Source organism: Brachycentrus maculatus, unplaced genomic scaffold (genome assembly GCF_059751285.1).
Source record: "Brachycentrus maculatus isolate JH-2025_06_01 unplaced genomic scaffold, ASM5975128v1 h1tg000281l, whole genome shotgun sequence".
NCBI classification, from domain to species: domain Eukaryota; kingdom Metazoa; phylum Arthropoda; class Insecta; order Trichoptera; family Brachycentridae; genus Brachycentrus; species Brachycentrus maculatus.
In genome coordinates, this window is record NW_028281032.1 from 436069 (window position 1) to 454165 (window position 18097).

An 18097-nucleotide genomic window follows, 5' to 3' on the forward strand; every position below is an offset into this window, starting at 1 on the left:
ATGTTGATAAAGGTACCGCATTTTTGGAGGGAATGTTTTAAGAAGTTAATGTTTAAAATTTAATTTTTACATTTTAACCAGTGGAAATGTCTGAAATGAGTCAATTAGAACTAAAATACAATTCGAAAACATAAACCCCCTATAACGCAGTACCTATCTCTTATAGGAGGGTTAACTGTACATAGATCACACGAGGGGTGTCAAAATATGTTATCTTACAAATGAAACAACATTTAAAAATCGTAGTTTATTGAATTCTCAACATTAAACATATTTTAAATACAAAATAGTGAAATAACTTATTAATACTTGAAACATATCACACCCAAAGTATAAAACACACAGTAAAAACACAATGTTGAGTTGATTAATTTTTTCTACTAAAAAACTGTTACTGTAGTTCTTTTTCTTTCTTTTTAATCAATAAAAACAGTTCATGCTGCCAACAATATATTTTATTTTATATTTAATTGTATTCAAGGCAAAATATCAAGGTTTATCAAATGTCTCAACAGAAATGATAGACACCGTAGTGTAGTTGAGTAGACCCTCGACTGCAAAACTGGCATTGCTGTTTTGATTCCCGCCAATTGCAAAATGAATTTGAGAAAGATTTATTTTTAATTGGTCTGGGTGTTAGTGATGTATTTTTCACATTTAACTTCCCTATCTTCACTATCCTACCTGCAAACAAGCCTCTAATAGAGGCTTTGCGGGCTAATCCTTTTTTTTAATGTTTTTTTTTTAATATAATTATTTTGTTGCTTAATATTACCATCACAAATTCCATAAACAGTAAATTTTCTACACACGGACTTCCATATTGAGAGCTCAGTCATAAGTAAAACTCAGTTAACCAGTTCAGTAAAGGCTAGATACATTGCTACATTGCAAAGTAATAAAACAAAATATAGCTTAAAGACTGTACACACTCTTGAAGCAGACTGCGACTTATGTCATTACATTGTTGAATTTGTATTTATCGCTCACTCCTTTCAACATCATATCTCAAAAAAATAGATTTTTCAGGAGATTTAAAGTTTAAAAATATAATAAAATGTATTAAAAATAAATATCTAGTCACTCATTGAACTTTTTACTGTGCAACAGAACTTTTTGGGTAAAACCTGAAAGTTTTTCTCCATTTGAAAAATATTTAGTATATTTAAAAAAATAATTAAACAATACCTTTTCTTCAAAATGCAAAAACAAAACTTTCTGCCATGTAGCGGGTAAATATTAAGTTAAAAATATGCCGCTCTTGCTGGGATATAGTCCATTTTCTGGGCATTCTGAAAACATGCACAACTGAAAATTTACGATTTTTGATATATGACGTTAAAAGGAGTGAGCGTCATGTCCATTTCTATCCTGACCGATTTCTTGGAAATGGTCCCACTGGTCATTTAGCCCAGATATTTATATTGATGTACCCTTTCTAGTAAATTTGCTCCCGTTTTGATGGGAACATGTGGCAGTTGTTTTTTACTGACAATTAAATATTCACATTAATTTTTTTTTTATAAAAATGTTAGTAATGTTAGTACATAACCATTCACTCATTTGAGATTTTTGTCTTATCGATTTAGAGACAAACCCGTTTCTTCGTTAAGACAATCACTACACCAACATGCGAACAATACTATATGTCACTACCATAGCACTATTCACACACTTGGAAAATATTAATCACATGCATTTTTTTGTTGACCGGAGGACCAACATACACTAGGGATTGCAAAACAAAATTCACTAAAGGCCGCGGTCTGACATGCACTTCTAAAATCCTTAGTGCATGCTGGTCCTCAGATTGACCAAAAACGCATGTAATCAATATTTTGTGTGTAAATGGTAGCGATATGTAGTATTGTTCGCATGCTGATTTAATGATTTTCCTAACAAAGAGATAGGTATATCTCTAAACCGGAAGACAATAATCTCGGTGAGTGGTTATATATATCGCTCACTCCTTTCAAGAACGTCATAAATCAAAAAACTTGATTTTTCAGGAGAACGTTTTTAAAGTTTAATAATATAATACAATGTATTAAAAATAAATATCAAGCCACTTATTGAACTTTTTATTGTGCAACAAATATTTTTAGGTAAAACATGAAGGTTTTTTCTCCATTTGAAAAATATTTAGTATATTTCAAAAAATAATTAAACAATACCTTTTCTTCAAAATGCAAAAACAACACGTTCAGCCCTGGAGCGGGTAAATATTAAGATAAAGATGTGCAGCTTTTGCTGGGATATAGAAAATTTTCTGGGTATTCCGAAAACATGCACAACTGAAAATTGACGATTTTTGATTTATGACGTTCTTGAAAGGAGTGAGCGATATGTACTAACATTGCTAATATTTTTGCAAAATAAAGTTCAAAAGTAAATGACTAACCACAAAATAAATGCTATAAATATTAATACAATCATATATTTATTTTTAGTTCCTTATTCTTATAGGCTATGAAGAATCAAATAATGAAATGCACAGTTGGCACTAAAAAAAATTTGTAGAAGAATGACATCTTTTTGAAATCAGGATCTCTCCTTATCATTCATAACATTATCATTCATCTATACACATAGATAAAATAATATGGAATTTTAATTGCTTACTAAAGTAAGTATTGTCAAGTTTAATTGAACTCTGATTTGGTATTACAAATGAGTATACAGGTAACTCAAACTTTGATTCTGGACATATATTTCTAATGACTTAGGTATGTTGGAACCGTTTGTTGAGGCGTATCTTCAGAAATTTAATGTAATCAAGAAACAAAAAAAGTTCTGTTTTATATCAGCAAAAGAAAAAGATTTGGTTCTGACAAGTTTCATATTTTCCAATCCAAACATCCCACATTCATTTGATTTTCAAGATACATAAGAAATAATTAAATATATAAATATCCATATTCACAAATCAGATAATTTAATAGAGAATATGACGATTTTAACTGGACATGGGTTAGATAAAGGAAGAGAGGACTGGCCTAATATCTTCTTTGTGTGCGGAGTTTTCGTCACTAGACAGGATTTTTAGATAATGATAAATCAAGATAATTTCAATTAACACTTCATCCTTAGTATTTACAATTTCCCATTCAGATAAAAGGCACATCACATTTATGACCTTTGTTGCCCATAGCACACAGCACCAAACAGTTTTGCTAAAAATAACTAATAACTAACGACACGGTACAATAATCTATGAAAATAAAAATAAAACACTATATTAGTGGTAATCTTTATCTTCTAACCCTTTTACTACCAATGAGATTCTAAAAATTTGGTCGGATGATTGCTAAATAATTTTTTTTTAATAAAATGTTCATTATAATATGTATCGTCAAATATTAAAGATGCCAAAGTCCAGTGTTGATTTGACAGTCCAGGGAAGAAACCCGAGACTTTTAAAACTGTATTTTCAACTTTTTACAAAAAATAAAGTCATCCACATATTTTTGGGTAAAGACCTATTAATTTGGTCAAGTTTCCTATCTTGGACACATGTAATATTTATGACACATACAAATTTGTTATTTATTTATTGATTTGGCGTTTAATTTGTAGAACTCCATTTTAATTTATGTATTAATTGTTAAGTCAAACAGATTTTTTGAGTCTACTATGTTGTATTTTATTGTTAAAAAACACAAAAATTTATATTGTGACAATTGTTTCGCCTAGTTATGCATGTCATTTTCAAACCGTCAGTCCGTTTAATCTTCACATTCGTTTGAAAATGCCATAACTAGGCGAAACAATTGTCACAATATTCATTTTTATGTGTTTTTTAACAATAAAATACAAAATTACTAGATTCAAAAAAAATCTGTTGATAATTTATTTTTTGGCAACCTTTAAAATAGTGTAATAGGTTTGTAAAGTTTTCACAAATGAAACAGCAAATGTGTTGAGAGATCAAATATATCTAGGCACTTAAAAAACTATTGAAAATATTAAGGGTTAGTAAAATTATAAAGGTGCTTATATATTAATTAATACAATCGTTTGGTCGTTAATAATCTTACAATAAAAATAAAGCTATCGTAACAATTATGATAAATATTTACACACAAAAGTAGATTGATTCACGATTTATAAAAAAAGCTACTAACACAGACCACTACTGACATGGCATCACACATCATTGAGGCAGAAATCTATTCATTTTCATAACATTTTTACAAATGAATTAATACTGGTCAAAATCTTTACAAAATATGCTATTTTATTGAGAAATTCCAGTTTAAGCTACATGTAATTTTTGCCTACTGTTATGAGATTTAAAATTTCATTCAAAATATTGACTTTATTGTTTTTTGACATAATACATTATACTAATAAAAATATCTGGGATGTTGGTTTGATGACCAGTGGAACCGCTCATAAGAGGTTGACGTCGGGAAAAAACTTGCAAAAACTAATATGAAGATTATTATTGATATCTTTACATACATAAAGAAGTCTATAGAAATGGGAATGTGGAGTTATTGGCCAGTTTAAGTGAAAATTTACACACTGTGTAGCATTCCCCGTTGTAACCATGATTGACAACTACATTACGTAAAAGGAAAGCAGTATACTTCATATTTTGCAAGCAAAACACGTTTTTCCAGACAAAACATCAAACTAAACATCTGTCCGGCTCCGTAGCGTAATGGTCAGCACGCTCGGCTACCGTTCTGGAGGTCCCGGGTTCGATTCCCAGGGGGGGTCAAATAAATATAGGTGATTTTTTCACTCTAATATTTATTCAATACATATAACCCTGGACTGGTACCTGAATCGGAGGGCTGATTACCTTTCCTTCGTGTGTTAACGATCAAGATAACACTGTGTTTGTATAATGCAGTGCCCTATGCACCATTGGGGTGCGGATTAGGGTTTGAATTGAATTGAATTGGAAACATCAAAGGTGATATGTATGGTTAAAATGAGTTATCAGAGACAGTCCACATATACATGTGTAATTCCTTCTGAATTATTTATTATACTATGAAAAACTTACTATCCCAATTATTTTTTATTCTTAAATGCTGAATTTGCTCGACAATTGTTCCACCTGTGCACAAAGAATCCATAAATGACAATTTCTATCAAGGTAATATGGAATCAATGTAAAATATTAACTTATTTGATTTGAAATTTTACATGGTAAAAACCACTATGTATTTATTTAAATCTATTGTGACAGAGGTATTAATGTGTTCAGCATCATAACAGTATTATTATTTTTTAATAATACTGTAATTTAACTAAACACTTGTATAACCACTTAATGAGTTTTATTTCATTATACGCGACTAGTTTCGAAAACTAACAGATGTTTTCATCTACAGGTGAAAACATCTGTTGGTTTTCTAAACTAATTGTGTGTAATGATATAAAACTCATTAAGTGGTTATACAAGTGTTTAATTATTAAAAATAATGTAATTCCACAAAGTTAATGCCGAATCAATAAATAATATCATTACAGTATTACAAAACAGTGTTTAACAATGACTTAGGATTTAAAGAAATAGTGGTATTTATCAAGTAAAATTTAAATAAAAAATGGATAGATATTACTACAAAAAGACTGCTGAACCAATTAATAAAAAAATAACTGCTAATTTTTTTTTATCCAAATCCCCGTTTCCCAATGTACTTACTAAATTAAATAACAGAGCCCTTTGAGCAAAGTTTCATTTAATTTTTAATTATGAGTGCGAAGTCATTTACGTGGAAGATTAATAAAAAAACACATGTGTGCAAATACATATATGGATATTTGGCAAATATGCACACAAATAACACGATTTTGCCAAATATGATATCCGCATAGACTTACCAATCCAATGCAAAAATTATCTGTGTGGTCCATACCCACATTGCTCACTCCTTTCAACAACGTCATAAATCAAAAAACTTGATTTTTTTAGGAGATTGTGTTTAAAGTTTAAAAATATAATAAAATGTATTAAAAATAAATGTCAAGCCACTTATTGAACTTTTTACTGTGCAACAGATCTTTTTTGGTAAAACCTGAAGGTTTTTTCTCCATTTGAAAAATATTTAAAAATATAATTAAACGATACCTTTTCTTCAAAATGCAAAAACAACACTTTCTGCCCTGTAGCGGGTAAAAATTAAGTTAAAAATATGCCGCTTTTGCTGGAATATAGTACATTTTCTGGGCATTCTGAAAACATGCACAACTGAAAATTGTCAATTTTTTATTTATGACGTTCTTGAAAGGAGTAAGCGATGTGTGCAAATATATGGATATTTGGCAAATGTGCATACGAATAATGCGATTTTGCCAAATATGATATCCGCATAGGCTTTCCAATACTCAACAAAATTTATCTGTGCGGTCCATACCCACATATGCTTCAGAAGGCAATTGCAAGCAATCTAGTGATGGGATTGAAATTATCATAATAGATATGTTTACATTTACATAATAAATCTAGCACAGCTCCGGACATGGATAAGTAACACGTATACCTAAAGGTAGAGACTGACCGGAGCATTTCGTCGTAACATAACGTTTTAACATCGCTCGCGGCGAGCATCTCCGAGCATCCGAAACTATGGATGGAGCGCTCGATTTGGTGTACTGACTGCTTGAATGCTCGCATCCTAACGTGTTACATTACGACGAAATGCTCCGGTCAGTCTCCACCTTAATTTATGTATACAATGCGCGAGGCAAAAAGTTGGGTTTAAAAACAGCAAAGGAATTAACTTATTTGAAAGTTATGATAGGATTCAACATAAAGTTGAGAATGTATTTCGCAGACACGTAAACATCATTCATGAGACTTTTATACAGGTTTGTGAATTGCGACTTTCTGATCATGGACTTTGGTGGAAGTTTTACATCTTTTAGTTCGTAATTCTGACACCCGATGCAACTAAGTTCGTAAACGTTTAGTATGGGACGCGGGAGTCCGGTGCATTTGGGGCTAGCAAACGATCTGGAGTCAATCACTCCTCTGAATCTGATTTTATCGTTTGCTTTTATCTTCCGGCTGAAATTGGTGAAATGGTGACCGGCGCGGAGTGTGATTTCAGCTCCTTTCTTGAGCAACAGTCCAGACTCCATCCTTACTGTTATTTCATGTTGATAACTAGAAAAAAATGGAACAAAGATTTTTAGAAAAATCATCTATAATATTTTTTTAAACATTTTAATCAGGAATTTTTATGGGGTACTGGCGCCATTGATAAAAAAGATTGTCAATGTGTTTTGGTGATACAACCACAAAAGTCAGTACAAGTGCCATTTAGAAATAAACGTTATCGGGCTTTGGTTATAGGCCCGGCCGTTCATGCACGCCCATACTCCTTTGAGGAAAGTTTTATTTGGACCATGTACGTCCACACTCCCCGACAAGTTAATTAATTTGTATATATTTTTTTAACATTAAGTTGTATTTTGTATGAAACAACTTACATAAATTAACAACATAAATTATTAATTATTTGTCGGGTGGTCCCGTGGTTAGTGTCGCAGACTTTGAGTCAGAGTTTCTCGGTTCGAACCCACTCTCCTACAATTTGATACCTATTTCTAATAATGAGCTGCTTAGGCTCACAGAAAAAGTATGAATTTGAAATATTTTGTGTAAACCATAAAAACACAAAAACCATAAAAAATTGTGACTTGAATAATACAAAAAAAACTTTTTATTTTCTTTTAAACCCTTATCCGCACCCCGATGGTGCATAGGGCATTGCATCATATAAACGCAGTGTTATCTTGGTCGTCAACACATGAAGGAAAGGTGATCGGCCCTCCGCTTTACCGTGGACTGGTAGGTACCAGTCCAGGGTGAAGCGATAATATTAAATAGAGTAAAAAAATCACTTATTTAATTTGACACCCCCCCTGGGAATCGAACCCTGGATCTTCAGAACGGTAGCCCAGCGTGCTGCCCATTACACTAATAAAACCAATAAGAACCAACCTATCATAGTTATTAAGATGGCACTTCTTTCCCTCCTTTTGCACAATGTTTTCGAGGAATCTGCAATCCTTGAGGGCGTCGCCCGTTTCCTTTTCGCAGTCGAACTGGTAAGTCTCTCCGTAGTAGCACTTGAGCATTTCCCCCAGATAGCTTGGCAGCTTGTCTGCCCAGTAGCCCCAGGCATTCTCCACGCCCAGCAGCCTGACGTCCACCACGTACCCGTGCCAGTTGACCCGCACCCCGTCCAGCAGGGTACACTTAATCTGCGTCTCGGCGATGTTGGTCTTCTCCCAGGCGGCCTGGTGGCAGAACGTCTGGTATTCCTCCCAGAGCAGGTGGAAGTTTTCCGAGTCGGAATCGTCCAGATACGAGTCGCGGCCGAATTTGACGTACCGCTCCGAGTCGTCTATCTTCTCTTCGCTTATCAGGTCGAGCCCGTCTTTTGCCGCGATATTGTTGTAGTGGAACTCTTTGATTTGCGGAGAAAACAAGTAGAGAAGTGTTATCAGGGCGATAAACAGCTGAAAAAAGACAAGAATAACAATATTTTACTTTCATAAAATAGACAAGAATGACAATATTTTAGTTTTGTAAAATGGAAGAGAATTACAATATTTTACTTTTGTAAAATAGACGAGAATAACAATATTTTACTTTTGTAAAATAGACAAGAATAACAATTTTGCTTTTGTAAAATAGACGAGAATATCAATATTTTACTTTTGTAACCTCTAACAGAGTATTTTATTAAATTTAAACACTTGAATAATCCACTTTATCGAGTTTTATTTTATGTTTTGATTTGTACCAGAAGATGAAAACAATTGTCTTTTCGAAACTAGTCGTAAATAAAAATAAAACTCAATAAAGTGGATTACTCAAGTGTTTAATTTTAATAAAATAATCATGTCATTCTACAAAGTTAATGCCGAATCAATAAATAATACTCTAACAGAGTAGACAAAGTAGAAAAATTAAAAAAGAAGAGAGATTGTGATAGTTTAAGAGTATGATGCGTATAGGACAAACTGTGAGGTATTTCAACTTCCGCATTAATTTATAAGAACAAATTAATAAAATTTATCTCTCTCTCTCTCTCCCTAGGCCCTAACCATTCTCAAGTAGAGCATAGGGCACTACAACGAATGGATTAGACAAGTAGAGCATAGGGCACTACAACAGGTGGTAAGAAGCAAGACTTTTAATTTATATTTTAATATAAATTAAATTAGAATAATAAATTATAGTAATAATAATAACAATTTGGACAATTTGTATAGCGACGTTTTCGTGAAATACTACCTCAAGGGCGCTTGTAAAGACGTATACTAATAATAATAGGATGATGATGATAATGATACACAAAAAATTAATATAATCAAACGTTGTCAATCAGGATCGGGAAGTCGAGTGGGTTAAGTCTGGAGCGGGGAAAAGATCAGCAGACAAATTGTAATACATATTATAATAATACTATGCAAACCTGCAGCGGTGTGATATATTTCCTCATGGTGTAGTTCTTCGCCAGGAAACATGTCACAGCCAAAGTGACCGACACCCCTCCCGCAAGGCAGGAAATGTACAGCACATCCGATACGGTGACCAGCTTCACTACGGCCAGCACCGGCAGGAAGATGGTGGTGACTCCCAGTATAGGGAGGAATAGAAACATGCCGACTAGAGCGAGAGTTCCCCGCATCAACCCGTACATGGTCGCCCCTTGGGAGTTGATTATGAATATCTGAAGCCAGCTAAGAACGACGCAGTGAGGAACGGCGTATTTGTAACTCCCGTGCCATCTTTCCCTTCTAGCCATGCACAGAAGGATCATGGGTATCATGAGATAAAATAAAACCCGAGAGTTCAAACAGAACTCGACTCCGTTCCCGACGATGTGAGAAGGAAAGTTCTGAATCTGCAAGTCCAAGAATCGCCAGCCTTGATTCACGACGGTATCTTGCTCGTAAGGATACTTGGCCAGAACATTTATACCGAACGAAAGAAAAGAAAGCCAATCGGGAAATCGACTGTAAGAGTTGTTTGTAGAGAACGTTATCAGAGTAAAAAACGTCAAACAGAACGCCATGACAGTAAATTCGGACAGAGGAATCCAGTGAGAAGAAACGATCGGGTAAAAAGATAGATGCACCAAAAGCGATATAAAGAAATGAATAAACGGTTTGAGATGATTTTTGACAAACTGTTGTTCCGATTCGTCCGAATTTAAATTCCCTTCGCTATAACGAAGAAACAGCCCGGACCATTTTCGGAAGTCAATAAACTCGCGTTTCGTATGCAGCATTTTAAAGGTGTTGACAATCATCAATATGAAGCTAACGTAGTAAAAAATCAGCGGAAAAAAGAGCAAGATGTTGTCGGTGCCGCAGAGAGAATGGACCAGGAATAATATTAAGATTTGAAAGTTGGACAGCTGGTAGGATAGACCAGAGAAGTAAGAGAGCAGCTTGATGTAGATGATCTGGAGGAACATGATGGGGTGGAGGAAGGCTCGGTGCATGTACGGGAAGTGGTCGAGGGCCGAGACGTTGGGCTCGGTGAGGGTGAGTTCTCTGCTCACGAGCGGGAGCTCTCCGTGGCAGTAGTTGACGGCCGCGGAGACCAGGTTGTCTTCGGTGATATTCCGGATACTTGCATCCTCGACAGATGGTTGGTATTCTGGAAAAAAAAAACTACATAAAATATTGCATTACACGTGAGGGCGGATAATAGAATTCACTTCCTACAGGAAAGATAGAAATATTTTTAATTTGAATTTAACTTAGTAAATACTACTCTGGAGACATTGGGAGAATAAAAAAGGTATCGGAATACCAGCAGTGGAAAGAATGCTAGAGAAGAAGAAGAATATATTGTGTTAATATAACTGAAGGTATTGAAATAGTAGAGGTGGCGTATATTCTAAACCGCCTCCGTAGTGTAATGGTCAGCATGCTTGGCTACCATTCTGGAGGTCCCGGGTTCGATTCCCAGGGGAGGGTCAAATAAATATAAGTGATTTTTTTTCACTATAATATTTTTTCAATATTACCCTGGACTGGTACCTGAAGCGGAGGGCTGATCACCTCTCCTTCATGTGTTAACGATCAAGATAATACTGCGTTTATAAGATGCAGTGCTCTATGCACCATTGGGATGTGGATCAGGTTTTAAAATAGAATAAAAAAAATATTCTACACATTGAAATCAATTACCTATTGTATTCTTGCCAGTGCCCTTTACTATGACCTAAATTATATTATATACCCACACACAGGCCATGTTTTTGTGGGATCTTTTTTTGTATTTATATTTTATTCATATTTTTTTGTATTTGAATTTATGTCATGTTTGTATAATGCAAAAGAATTTAAAATAAAGAAAAAATTAAATTAAATTATCACCTTCCCCTTGCAAGTTGACGAGGCCTTTATCAAAATCTCCCGTACACAGGTGATTATTGGAAGCCTCCAAGGCGTTTCCCCCCTCGCCCGGCCTCTTGTTCTCTTCTGTTTTATCCTCTTCTTGTACTTCTTCTCCCCCCTCCTCGCTGGAGGAGCCATCGTCCTCCCGGCTGCTGCGCACACTCCAAATCTCTCTCATCCTCTTTTCCAGCTGGGCCGACGTGATGAACTCTTCTCCGTTTGATAAACTGAAAAACAAGAATTATATCGCAGTTAATTATCAATTTTAATAGAAAATCTAAAGAAGATCTAATCTAAAGTATTTAAACATTTTGAGTGTGTTTAAATACTAAATGCTAGCGATTCAGGATTCTTAACTCACATACAAATGAAAGAGTTTCTGTTCAATAAAAAACTTTTTTCATCTAGATGCAAGATAAGTACTATGTTTCAAAAATTAATTATATATATCGTAGTCGTACAGGAGAAAGTGACTAACTACCAAATCGTAAAATGTTCAGGAGGGCCATTTAAGTCATTATTGCTTGGCAAGAAATTAAACACCAATGCAGTTAGTCATTTTTAAATAGTCAATATATTATACTTCCAAGTTTAAAATCCTTTGGGATTTTTTCAGAGCAATATTAAGCTTCTTCTTCTTTCTTTTTCCATGTTCGCTCCCTAGGTGGAGCATATGGCCAACACGAGTCGTCTCCAAGTCACTCTGTCACGCGCCATCTCCTTGGCTTCCTCCCAGGTCAGTCCGGCGTCTCGAAGTTCCGCTGAGTATAGTCGGTGAATGGTCGTCAGCGGCCTTCCGGGGCGCCGGAATCCTCGGGGTTGGAAGAAGAGACATGAGGGGTTGATGCCCTCAGGTGGCATTCTAAGGACATGTCCCAACCATGTCCACCTTCTTCTCTTCAGGACTTCCAGTATGAGGGGCTGTTGAGTTCTTCTCCTCACATCGTCATTCCTGACGAAGTCATACCACTTTATACCCAGTATTCGCCTCAGGCATCTATTTTCAAAACTTGCTAGTTTCTTGCTTTGAGCTTTGGTGAGGTGCCACGACTCACATCCGTACAGCAACACTGTTAGGATGCAGGCGTTAAAGAGACGACACTTGGTTTTTGTCGAATAAAGCAGTGAGTTTTGTCGAATATTAAGCTAGTAAGATATTAAATAGTCAATGATCACGTTTGTGTAAAACAATGCACTTGGTCACTTTCTCCTGTATGACTACGAAATAGAACTTCCAAGAATTTGGTAGGGTGGTTGTCAATCATGGGTAGAATTGGTGAATGTTACACAAGTGTAAAGTGATGACTTAAACCAGCCTATGACGTGCCAAATACTTGAAAGTGGTCAGGTAAGGAGTCGTAGTAATTTGCGGGTATGTATGAGGAGATGCATGAACGTGAAAGAGGCGAAGAATGTTTGCAAAGACAGAGTGGTGTGGCGTTCTATTCTCTCTGCCCAGCAGCGTGATGATTAGTTAGTAAGTTATGACGGTAGTAAGCCTCTTTAATGCCCAGACTTCCATATTCTTCTTCATCTATGTTAAAATGTCAAAAAAAAATTAGGAATAAAGATAATGCAAAAAGTTACCTTGCGAAAAGATCTCTGGCAGCCTTCCTTGCAATAGTCTCCTGTCGGCTTGCGGCGAGACAAGACCTGGCGCGCACCATCACTGATGTCTGCGCTCCTAGTAATCCACTCTGGACGCATCTACATAAATCAAATACCAAATGACTGTCATACACCCATAAAACAGTATAAAGGAACTTCCGTCACTCTTCTACACCCGATGTTTGCTTACGGATTAAATTAACACATTGACTGGCATGGCAATTTTCAGAATTCCGGTCCACAAAGCAAATTTCACAAATAATAAAAAAAAATCTTTTACTTCTGCTTTTGAATTTAAAAAAAATAATCATATTTTCTGTTCATTTATTCTGTAATTTATCCAAATTTAAACAAGGTTTATTGGATTTAATTCTACATTTATTTATGTATATGTTAATATGTGACGCGTGACCCAAGTCAGTGTTTGATAATGTCTTAATAAGACCAAACGCGTCACGTATCAACATAAATAAATGTAGAATTCAATCCAATAAACCTTGTTTAATTTTGGATATATTACCCAACAATTCAATATGGAATTCTACCAACTGTCTGCAGTTACAATAAATAGATTTTTATATGCTAGAATGGAAATCTTTAAAACGCTTTGGGTACAATGGTTTTTCATTACATCGTTTGCAAACCTAACAAGCTCTCTTCTTACAGCCGCTTGGGTGGAATTTTGAAATGTAATAAATTTTCTGTTCATGTAAGCCAGCATTGATGTTTTGTTCTCTTCCCATGCGCCATCTATCCTTATTAGCACTGATATACTAGGAATTTTATCGTAGCTGCACGAATATGGCAAGTAAACACAGTACCAGATAACTCGTAGTCGGTGTCCTAGAAAAGAACGCAATCTACCAGTTATCTCGTAGTTGGCAGTCAACATTTTGACACACTGTTGCGAAAAACTCTTAAAAGCGTCTTTTACATACTGTTGGTAGAGAGCAGGAGACGCTTATAAGCACATTATTTGCTTACTTTTGGTAGAGTGCGAGATGCCAAAAAATATTGTACAGATCAGAATTGGGTTTGTGGTTACTTATGATTAGTATACAACGCTAATTAGTATACTAAGTAGAGTCGGAGTTGATGGAAAAACCGCCTGACAACAATGTGGTAATGATATGGTTAATTAATCTAAGCATACAAGATTATTTAAGAGTAATATTTATTTAATAAAACCCTGGACTGGTACCTGTAATGGAGGACTAATCTTGCCTTCAAGTTATCATTTTTTCTCAGACAAGTCTCTACTTTTAGAGGCTTATATGAAGGTAGGATAGTAAGGATAGGGAAGGTAAATGTGAAAAATACATCACAAACACCCAGACCAATCAAAAATAAATCTTTCTTGAATTCATTTTGCACTTGGTGGGAATCGAACTCGCAACGCCAGTTCGCGATCGAGCATCTACTTAACTATGCCACGATATCTGTCATCAATCAGGTTAGCACAGCGTCAATACAATGCAGTGCCTTATGTACCATTGGGTGAGGATAAGAGTTAAAAGAACCATAAATAATAGAATAAAATAACAACTATGCAGTTTTTTCCACATTAATTTTATTTGACCAGCAACAGTCGGTTATGACAACAAGGGTTTTGTCATAACCGACATCATCTGATGTGTGTTATTTTTTTCTATAAAATTCAGTTCCACCAAGAAATGTCAGTACAAAAGTTAAATAAAACAATAAATAATGTAGACAAGGCTTTAACCTACGGTCCTCATTTTGTACATACATTTAATTTAATATTTTAGAACGAAAAATTATTCATTCTATATGAATTTTAATTTACAATAATTGGGGATTTTATTGCTAGCATAAACTACACATCAGAGTATTCCGGTATTATATTATACAAAATATTACCTTCCAAGCATGCTTCTAGCTTCCTTATGCCCCTGCTCAGTGGCGCAGATGAGCCAATCCATCGCCTGCTGAATATTCGACAGTCTGTCGGCCTCGAGTTCTAGCGAAAAAAGCACAAACAATAAGTGAGAAAAACACCGGGTTTTAAAAGAAAACAAAGTATCTGATGTTTCTGATGATTTACCGCATCTCTCTTCCAGCAATTGCTTGGCCAACTGCACTTGAGACTCGACGCATCCATCTTCAGCTAGCTGATTCCTCAAGCGGCGTAATGAGCCTCTCGGCCCATCTGTGGATAATAACAAACATTTCACAATTGAAATATCGAGTGACGATTTACATTTGTTTTTAAACTATTTAATAAACTAAAAGCCTACTAACCGTGAAGATTCCACCGCTTTCTTCCAGACGGTCGCGTGGGTATCATGGTTCAAATTATTCTATTCGGTTAAATCAAAGCAAAATTTTTACCGCCTCTGACACTGACATTGCTTCACCAAACGTCACAAAAATTATAGAAAAAATAACTGCCAATAAAGAAAGATGTGCACAAATGCTTTTATTCGCCGAAATATTAAGTAGGTACCCACAAAGATTGATCAAGCAAGCTATCCGATCGTGTCCCACCCCAAATGTTTCAGAACAATATTTTATTTTTTCCGAAATGAAATTCTAAAAATAAATAAGGTACATATGTCTACAAAGGAAGTTGAAAGATGCATAGTATTTTGACAGCATATGGTTGGTAAGCTATTTTAGGAAACTTAAGCCGGTATGACGCGTAATAGTTTTGGTTGGGAATAAATATTTACTCTTTTTTCAAAACTAAAATGAATTTACGGATTGATGTTTTTAAATTTTGTTCATTTTATTACTATAATAAATATGTTACAAGAAACAGTTTTTGGGGTTTTCTTTTGTGCATTTTGAAATACAAAAAAATTCACGATACTGCACGAACGATGAAAAAACGAATAAGTAAATAAAATATCAGTTTTTAACATTAAGAAATGGTATTTTTATGTTGATTTTCATTTAGAAAAAATATATATTACGAAAGTTTACTGTTGTGATTTCAGAAATTTGTGTATCTACCATGCACGTTTATCTACAGATACATAAAAATGAGGCTCTGCAAATGTAATTTTATTATTTTATAGGCCAAAGGAAAAAATCCTTTGACATATATGTATATTTTGAATACAGTGTTCACAGTAAATAGGTTAAGCGGTGTAATGTTATGGTTTTGATAATACTCATTACTTATAAAAATATAACCAATGATCGGTGTTGTGGTAGAACCGATTTGATTTTGGATTATTTATGGATGTGGCATGAGGAAAAATTTTTTCTCAAACGCTTTATTTATTTACTTGCCACATAAATTTAATGCACTTTTTTTTCTTGCACTTTTGTTTGAGTATATGCTCACATTCAAATATTTCCCTATTGTTTGCTTGTCTTTGGTGTATTTCCATAGACAAATAAAAATAGAAGTAAGCTGTCAAATTTTGCCCTGGTATAATTCCCGAATATGTTGAGGTTAATTTGTAATGGTAATAAAATAATCAATATTAAATTATATTTATATTGAAATGTCGAAATGATTGTTTATGAAATATTTTTTTACAGTTCTGCGTCCGCGCGCCTCAGTTATTTTGAATAGTGTAGCGAACAGCATTCCTCGATCAAATGTGAATACTTGCATATCTAAGTTTAGCACATTAATACAAAAACCAACGATATGTTTAACAAACAAGCCGAATATATACAATGATGTTTTTAAATGTGCGCTTCTCAATCCAAAAACCAACGAGCCACAAGGTTTTCAAAGTCCTCCATCAAGAAGTGTGACAAAATTTTCTTTGAAGAAAGGGAAAAGAAAATCGGTGAAACCTGTGCTTAAACGGTTTTACCGCCTGAATTGGGGTATCTGGATAAGAACTAAAGCGGGCCGCCACAGCAGATTGTATTCGAAAACGAAGAATAACCGTAGGCTTCTGCGGCAACATGTTTTCTGTAATGCTACACAAAGTTGGTTGTTGGATTCTATGGTGACCAACTACTGGAGGAAACCGAAGTATTATGTGGACGATCCGTACGAACCTTATCACACCAGAGAGGAATTCCACATCACAAGAAAGAAACCACATCATGATTAACTTAAATTTTCTCAATATTATTGTGTAAAATGTATTATTTTATTTTGTAAAATTATTATTAAATAAAATTCGTTAACTAGAAAATAATGTATTTTATTTCTTACCTTATATACACATATCGCTCACTCCTTTCATCAACATCACATATCAAAAAACTGAATTTTTCAGGAAATCGTTTTAAAGTTTAGAAATATAATAAAATGCATCAAAAATAAATATCAATCTACTTATATATACTTAGGTATACCAGCAAAAATGTTAACTCTAAAATCCCTGTTTAAATAATCCCTGTTATTCAAAGCTTTTAGCCTGAATAAAATACCCACTATTAAACTTAAAGTTGAATTTTCTTTTAAAACCACATATACATGACATTTCAAAGTACTTAGTGCATTTTGCCAGTTTATGAAACGTTGAAAACTTTATAATATGTATCATTAAGTCAAAATTGCATATTTTTTAGTTAACTTTTTGTGCCACTAAAATTACAATATAATAAAATAATTATGAAGCTCTTCTAAATTTCTTCACGATGACTTAGTTGTATGTAGTAGTAACAGCACATAGCATAATAAGTGAAAAATGAAAAATGTTCAATTTAACTCAATTAAAATTTTTTTCAATAAAAGGTAATATATAAATTATAAACTATAATTTACAGCATATACATTAAAACATAAATTAGAAAGTAGTAAGAAGACTCTTGTTAAAGATGTAGAAGAATCCCGCTTCGGAAACCCCTCAGACACATGGGACAGATCAATATCCGGCGTGATATTGTTCAGCATAGCGGTAGCTACAGGCAAAACCATTGGCAGGTTGGTCCTGTGAAACAATCTATGTTGACGCTGTCTCAGGTAACTATCGGGAACATACAGACCAATAATAAAATAATAATAATAAAACCCTTATCCGCACCCCAATGGTGCATAGGGCACTGCGTCATATAAACGCAGTGTTATGTTGATCGTTTACACATGAAGGAAAGGTGATCAGCCCTCCGCTTCAGGTAACAGTCCTGGGTAATATTGAATAAATATTACAGTGAAAAAATCACT

At 34.4% G+C, this 18097-nt stretch overlaps 2 protein-coding genes across 2 annotated transcripts; one reads left to right on the forward strand and one right to left on the reverse strand.

The window, feature by feature from the left end:
* Positions 1-238: 238 nt before the first annotated feature.
* Positions 239-15365, reverse strand: wfs1 (wolframin ER transmembrane glycoprotein wfs1). Its single transcript, XM_088267077.1, has 8 exons — positions 15259-15365; positions 15062-15166; positions 14878-14977; positions 12976-13095; positions 11368-11615; positions 9450-10642; positions 7967-8487; positions 239-7126 (listed from the first exon to the last, which is right to left on the reverse strand). Exons 1-8 carry the CDS (start codon positions 15302-15304, stop codon positions 6742-6744), a joined length of 2718 nt encoding a protein of 905 aa, XP_088123203.1. The 5' UTR covers positions 15305-15365; the 3' UTR covers positions 239-6741.
* A 973-nt stretch (positions 15366-16338) lies between these two features.
* Positions 16339-17123, forward strand: mRpL35 (mitochondrial ribosomal protein L35). The gene is made up of 2 exons (XM_088267078.1): positions 16339-16433; positions 16510-17123. Exons 1-2 carry the CDS (start codon positions 16412-16414, stop codon positions 17037-17039), a joined length of 552 nt encoding a protein of 183 aa, XP_088123204.1. The 5' UTR covers positions 16339-16411; the 3' UTR covers positions 17040-17123.
* The last annotated feature ends 974 nt before the right edge of the window (positions 17124-18097 follow it).

Bases quoted from the DNA above. Each gene is read 5' to 3' on its own strand.
- wfs1 (XM_088267077.1), bottom strand. From the start codon at position 15,304: ATGATACCCACGCGACCGTCTGGAAGAAAGCGGTGGAATCTTCACG. The intron at 13,096-14,877 runs GTAATATTTTGT...TGATTTATGTAG, and splicing joins GCTAGAAGCATGCTTGGAAG to ATGCGTCCAGAGTGGATTAC. The intron at 11,616-12,975 runs GTAACTTTTTGC...CTTGTTTTTCAG, and splicing joins GCCAGAGATCTTTTCGCAAG to TTTATCAAACGGAGAAGAGT.
- mRpL35 (XM_088267078.1), top strand. From the start codon at position 16,412: ATGTTGAGGTTAATTTGTAATG. The intron at 16,434-16,509 runs GTAATAAAATAA...ATTTTTTTACAG, and splicing joins GTTGAGGTTAATTTGTAATG to TTCTGCGTCCGCGCGCCTCA.